This window comes from Trachypithecus francoisi, unplaced genomic scaffold (assembly GCF_009764315.1).
Source record: "Trachypithecus francoisi isolate TF-2019V2 unplaced genomic scaffold, Tfra_2.0 Lachesis_group11, whole genome shotgun sequence".
NCBI lineage: Eukaryota > Metazoa > Chordata > Mammalia > Primates > Cercopithecidae > Trachypithecus > Trachypithecus francoisi.
Window position 1 is genome coordinate 131,620,836 of NW_022681456.1, and position 6,890 is coordinate 131,627,725.

At 54.3% G+C, this 6,890-nt stretch overlaps 1 protein-coding gene across 1 annotated transcript in view; it reads right to left on the reverse strand.

Annotated features, from left to right (window-relative positions):
• Window positions 1–5,476, reverse strand: part of B4GALNT3 (beta-1,4-N-acetyl-galactosaminyltransferase 3) — a 106,169-nt gene extending 100,693 nt beyond the window's left edge. Inside the window, 1 exon segment of the mRNA XM_033223332.1 lies at window positions 5,022–5,476. Coding sequence (XP_033079223.1) covers window positions 5,022–5,190 — 169 coding nt within the window. The 5' untranslated portion in view covers window positions 5,191–5,476.
• Window positions 5,477–6,890: the final 1,414 nt, after the last annotated feature.

A 6,890-nucleotide genomic window follows, 5' to 3' on the forward strand; every position in this document is an offset into this window, starting at 1 on the left:
GGAAAAGAGAGACTCTAAATATGGGTAAGGTCACCTACTGTCAAAAACTGCATTCCTCGTATAGGCGATGCCCAAAGAAAACACGCTTATGATTAAAAAAAAAAAAAAACCATTGATGTCTTATCGCTTATCTTCTGTATTTGTATTCAAAGGCTATTGTTGTGTATATGTATTACGGTACAGGGAACAAGAATTCCTAGGTTCTATTATTGGATCAGTCCCTGATAAACACAGTATCTGCCAGTGGAAAATATCAGGTGCTTGGAAATTCAGAGCTGACACATTCACAACCAGAAGGTACTTATCTGAGCGCCTAGTGTGTGCCCAGAATTGAATGTTGATTTGAAGACATACATAGTAGCCTGGTGACTGAAATATCAGCATAAAGAGAGGTAAACAGGACACGTCAAAAGGAGCTAGAGGTTCCCTGGGACAGAGAGGCAGCCCAGCCAGAGCGGCATGAGACACAGTCCCTGCCCACAGGAGCACACAAGGCAGCTGTGCTTGTTGCTTCACTGGGTTTCAACTCCATGCCACACTATCCCTCCTCTGCCCACACATCTGTCTCATGTGCTTCTCCCTCTCTCCCTGCCTGCGTCTCAGATTACTGCTCTGCCCTGTATTACCTCTGTTACTGGAGGGTTTGTATCCTTTCCAAATCAGAATGGCTGTGGTGGCCAGAGCTGCAGTGACTGCTTCACACTGTGGATGTGGCTCCCTCAGCCCACTCAAGTCAGCCAGAAGTCACAAAGGCCAACCAGAGAGATGTGGTACAGATAGAGGCAGGGCAATGAAAGCCGCCAGTGACTTCCTGAGCTTCAGAATACTTTGGGATCCAGCAAGTAATCCTGGCACTTAAATGGGAGATCTAAAAGAGGCCAGTACATGCCATCCTTCTGTCTTGGATTTGAGCCCAAATATCATCCCTTGGCTCTGAGGTATTTCATCTCTAGAAACCAATTTTTTTTTTTTAAGTGGAGTCTTGCTCTGTCACTCAGACTGGAGTGCAGTGGTGCAATCTCAGCTCACTGCAACCTCTGCCTGCGGAATTAAGCAATTCTCCTGCCTCAGCCTCCCCGGTAGCTGGGATTACAGGTGTGCACCACCACGCCTGGGTATTTTTTTATCTCTTTTAGTAGAGATGGGATTTTGCCATGTTGGCCAGGCTGATCTCGAACTCCTGACCTCAAATGATCCACCCGCCTCGGCCTCCCAAAGTTCTGGGATTACAGGTGTGAGCCACCACCCCCGGCCTCCAGGCCAGAACTCTGCCTTCAGATAGAATCTTTGCTGATCCAATATGAACAAATGGGTATGTAACTTGTTAAAACCTGCCTAATCGGAGAATCTTTAACTTCCAGCAACAATTTGTTCCCAGGGCTGCCTTTCAGCCAGTACATACCAGGATACCCATACCACTTATTAAAACACTGAAATCCTTATGCATGTGTTAGAACAGTGGCTGCCCCAGGCCCTCTGAGTGTCCCACTGCCACCTGGACCCCTCCCCAGGACAGCTTCATGATCCAGCAGCTAAAGAGTTAATGTTGGACTCAACAAGGGGAGCCCAACATTAACTGGTTCAGGACCCTGTCCCAGAACCACCATGCCACACGGAAAGTATTGTTACCCTTACCTGTCCCATTCTACAATGCTACTGTATTCTAAAACTTTCAACCGCTTTCTGCCAGCTACTGAATAAATACCACTCTTCAAGGTTTCTATTCGGCCTTCCACACATAGCATCATCCTCTATTCTCCTTATACCCTCTGTTTCGCCAAACTCAGCTGCTCAATCTTCAAACACAAACTTTCCCCGACGCTGGGTCTTTGTTGAGGTTACTCTTTCTGTCTGGAATAGCCTTTCTGTATCCACCAAAATCTAACCAGCTCTTCAAAATGTCCCCAAATGTCACCATTTCCATGAAACATTAGTTGGGAGAGCTGTGCCCCCATTTCGAGAGGTGTCACGGAAACATACGGGTCCTATGTTTGCAAAACTCAATGACTGCTTTATATGACAACTATTTTGATACAGGCACCTTAGCTTTCCCCCTAGATAAAGCTATAGATGCTAGAAACCACGTCCTGGTCAACACACCTACATGGCCTGGCACGATCCCTGGCTCAAGGTAAGCGCTAAGTAAATATTAGTGTAAATGAATGAGTGAACAGTCCTAATTCTTTTGTCTACTTTCTATTTGTTAAGGATTTTGCTTGTTTTTCTCTGAAGCCACTCCAGTTGTGGTTGTATCTCCTTCTGCACATGGAGCCAAACTGTACATCACCCACATCTTAAACTACTGGGTTATTTCATGAAGATAAAGAAGGAAGTATGCTCCCCTGTCATTACTGGTAACCCTGGAGTTTGTGACTGCCATCTCTCCATACTCTTCTTCCAGCACCAGATCCAGCACAGGGACAGGCAAATGAAAGGTTCCTGGTAATGGGGGCTGGCCTTACAGATGACAGGGAGCTGTGGGTGGTGGAGTGAGTTGGCAGGGATTGCTAGAGAGGGGAGGCAGGGCGGCTTGCTGGGAAGCAGAGCCAACAAGCTGGTTCTGGTTGCTGTGGTTGAGGCCAGGGGTGCAGGCCTGGGAGGTGCAGTTTTACTACCCTGGTTCCTGTTGGTATCCAAGAGTGTGGAGGCTGGGAAGGCTAGCAACCCCCTTTCCACCTCTCCTTTCCTAATGCCTCCTCCCCGGCTCTCCCTCCAAAGGAATAGCTCTGAGCTGGGAATGAAACCTACAGGAAAAGAGGGAACTTTGATGCAAGATGTCTGGGCTTCTATAACAACAAAAGGATGGGAGACAAGGAGGCAAAAACCACAGCTCCTGTCTAACTCTCATTCCACAGGGAAATCAAGAGTAGAATATAACGGGACAGCCCAGGACAAAAAGACACCCTGCACAATAGATGAATTTCAGGGTTCTAAGAGGAGAGAGGAAACAAGGTGCATCAGTGTGCAAGCTTAGCCTCCTGTTAAAATCCATGAGTAAGGAAACAGTTGATTCTGGAATAGAAGGCTGGGAAGAGTTTTCTGGATAATTGGTTTGGAAAAGAAAACAAAAAATAAGGAAACGCAGTCAGAGAGTTAAGATTCATCTGGGAGGGGAACCCAACAGACTCAAGAATTGATGGCTCGGAATGAGACAGCCAACAGGAGACAGAGGCAGAGGTCGAGCGCCAGGGTGTAAGATTATGACTGTGGCAAACGAGATCCAGGTTTAAGAAAACACACCTGAGGTAAAAGAAAAGTGAGGAGAGGGAGAAAGGGAGGTTACTGATTCCAAGGTCACAAAGCAACTGCTTTCCTCTCTGCTTTTAATTTGTGCACAAGATCCCACTGGTTAAACAAAATGATGGCTACATTGGGAACAGGTGTGGCCTCCCATGCCCCCACCCACACACACTCCAAAGGAGCTCATCCATTTAGCCCTGAGTGGCCATGGCGGGGGAGAACAGACTCACTCTCTGTCTTTCAGAAGGAAGAACAAGGCCCAGAGGAGGGAAGAATTCGCTGTGGGCAGGCAGATTGTGGTCATCAGAGGAAAGCGCTCTGCCGTGTGGGGCCGTGGCACGTGGTGGAAGCCGTGGCTTCCTGGTGATGCGCGGAGCTCTCTGGCCCTGGAAATGCTTGCGTGCAGATCAGTCTTAGTATCCAGACTGAAAGACTAGACCAAAGTCCTGATTTCCACCTGAGAAGCTGTCCTTTTTCCCTTGCTTCCCCGGCCAGTTAGTGGCAGAGCCAGTCTCCTCCAACTCACAGCCGGAATTATTTCCATCACCACAGAGAGGTTAGGCCATAAATACACATTTCCAACCTGAACCAGCTCAGCGACTGTCCCTAGTAATTCTGTCTCTTTGGCCACAAGAGAAGGCACAGCACCACACCCAACTCTGGGTAGAAAGCTGACGATAGGTCAGAGTCAGAGTATCTTCTCAGCAACTTGCTCGGCCAGTCTGTCTGAGTTTCCCCGAAGCGGTAGGGAAGTGAAGGCATGGGAGGCCATGTGCCAGAACTTTGAACCTCGGCTCCTCGTGCTTGGGTTGGGCACCTGATAGTAATGGGCGTTTCTCCATTTATTTTCCCAACTATTCCAGGATCTTTTACAGCCCCTGACACTGAGTTTTACTTTGTTAGGCCCATCCAACGTGTTTCAGTACGTTGAAAACCACCTCGCACAGCCATACCTACTGATGTAAAAAGGCAGAGACCATGCTCTCCTGTTTTCCTAGGAGGAAACTGAGGCACGGAAATACTAAGTGGCTTTGGCTAAGTTAGAAACAGAAGTAGGAATCTACCTGCTGCCCGGTCCACTGTGCTGTCCATCATCTCCTTAAACGGGGAAGTTTGCTAGATTGCTCAGGGTTCAGAAAAGTAGCAGAAGGGGCGGCCAGAACAGGAGCGCGAGGGCGCAGCGAGGAGGTGCGAGACTCAGAGGAACCGAGGCCGGGCCTGGGAGAGGAGAGGCGCAGGGGAAGCGGGGAGGAAGGGGTATGGTAAAAAAGAACCCCCCTGGAAGATGCAGCAGGAGAGGAAACAGAGTGAGCCAAAGAGCAGGGGTGGGCAAAGTTCGGGCTGCGCGGACTGGAGCGCGCGCCTGGGCGTGGACGGCCGAGGGCATCCCGCACCCGAATCCCCAGCTCGCGCGTGGACCCCACGGACCTCCTCCCCGGGAGCCGCAAGCCCGGAGCGGCTGGAGGGGCCCGGACTCCGCCAGCGTCTCGGCGGAGAGGGGGAGCCTCCGTCCCGGTCGCTCTCCGAGGGGAGCTGCGAGGAGCCCCGAGGATGCCCCGGACCCACACGGCCGGCGGGCAGGCCCGGGCTCGGGGGTTCTGCGCTCGGCCCCGCGGCTTCCCCCGGCCGCAGCGCTCCCCGGGTCCGCGCGGGGCGACGCCGGGCACCTGGGGAGAAGCGGGCGGGAAATGGGTCGGGGATGGCGTGAGACGCGGGTCCCCCCGACGCAGGAGCCGCCGCCGCCCAGCTCCGCGCCCGTCGCCCCCCTCGGCGCTACTTACTCCGGTTCAAGGGGTTCCCGCCGCCCTGGGCCGACGCCATCAGTTCCAGATACAGAGTCCAGAGCCCCACAGACACCGCGGCGAGCGCCAGCAGCAGCCGGAAGCGCCTCCGCAGCAGCTTCACCGGGCGCAGGAGGAGCTGCAGCCGCGCGGCCCGGGGGCTCCCCATGGCGCTGCTCCGAGGCGGCCGCCGCCAGCGCGGGCTCCAAACCCCCGAGCCGCCGCCCCCCGGCCGGGCCCCGCGCCCAGGGCGCCCCGCGTCCCGGCCCCGCGTCTCAGGGCTGCGCCGAGGCCGTCTCCCCCGGGCGCTCTGCAGCGGGGCGCGGGCTCATGCTCCGGGCGCCAGGGGTCTCCGGCTGCGCGGGCGCCCCGCAGGTCTCTCCGGGAGCGGAGCCCGGCTCCTCCTCCGCGCGCGTGTTCCGCGCCGGGCTCTCCTCCCCACGCCTCTCCCGTTGCCGGCTCGCGGCCGCCCTCCCTCCCTGCGCGCCCGCCCTCACTCGCTGCCCGGAGGAGGCTTCCCCGGCGCCCGCCCCTGCCCACGCCTCCGCCAGCCGCGGCACGGGCTCCGGACTCTGGGCGCTCGTGCTCGCCGCACCTGGCCCGCCCCGGCCCGCCCCGCCCGGTCCCGCCCCGGCCCCGCCCCGGCACAGGTGGGCTCCGCCTCCGAGAAGCCGGGGACGCCGAGGCCGCTGTGGCTTCCCGAGGGGGGCGAGAGGTGGGGCCGCAGAACCGGTGCCTGGTGCCTCCGCCGACTGGGCACGGGTGGGATGAGGAGGGGCGGGTGCTGGTCTGGACTCTGGTGACCGAGGGAAACGTGGGCACCACCCAGACGCCTGACGGTGTGGCTTTCAGCAGAAGCCAAGCAGAGGCTGGTTTGGGCCGCGCCCGAGGCTTTAGCCTCAGAGCCTTTCGTCGCCAACAGCAACGACCCGACTCCCCACTTGGCGAAACCAGTAGACGCGGTATTCGTCGGGAGCCACTGGACACTTATCTCAGACAAGCTTCGTTTTCCGGTTGAGATTTGAAGACCTTTGTTCCCAGCCTGAACCACATCTCCGAGAGGCCCCGGGGAAGTCACGCAGCCCCCACGGCGAACCCCAGCTTCTCCCAGTCCGGGCTGGAATGGCTGTTTGAAGACAGTAGGTGTTTGAGGGTTCCGAAAAAGAATTTTAAAAAGAAAAGAAAGGTATTCAGTCTTAGAGTTGAAAAGATCCGCAAGATAAGCCAGGTACCGTGGCTCACGGCTGCAGTCCCAGCACTTTGGGAGGCTGAGGGGAGAGGATCTCTTGATCTCTGGAGGTCAAGGCTGCAGTTAGCTGTGACTGCGTCATTGCACTCCAGCCTGGGCAACAGAACAAGACCCTGTCTCAAAAAAAAAAAAAAAAATCAGTATTCCAGTCCTCTGCTTTCAGGCAGGTAAAGCATTATTATCTTATTTCAATTAGATATAGTATCAAGGGGCAGAATGAACTGCCCAGAGTCATTCAGTAGGTTATACTGCAGTTTTCTTTTCCATTATCTCTTCTGGGAAAAGTGGTCAGGAGACTATGGGAAAAGTGAAGGGTCAAAGTGTTCCTGGACATTTTTAAATCAAATGAATATCACACAAGTATTGTTCCAAGACAGAGGTTCCCACAGAATTGAGAGCTATGTGTCCCTTCTCTCTGTTCTCACTTCAGTTGGATATTCAATAGTTTCTACAGGACTGTTCCTAATTAGCCTCCCCAACTCCAAGCTTCCCATCTCATCCTCTCCACTACCACCAGGTGGTCTTCATAAAAAGCCAGGCATTGTGACACGCACCTGTGTCCCTAACTTACTAGGGAGGCTGAGGCAGGAGGAGTGTAACGCTGGAGTGAGCCAGAATCA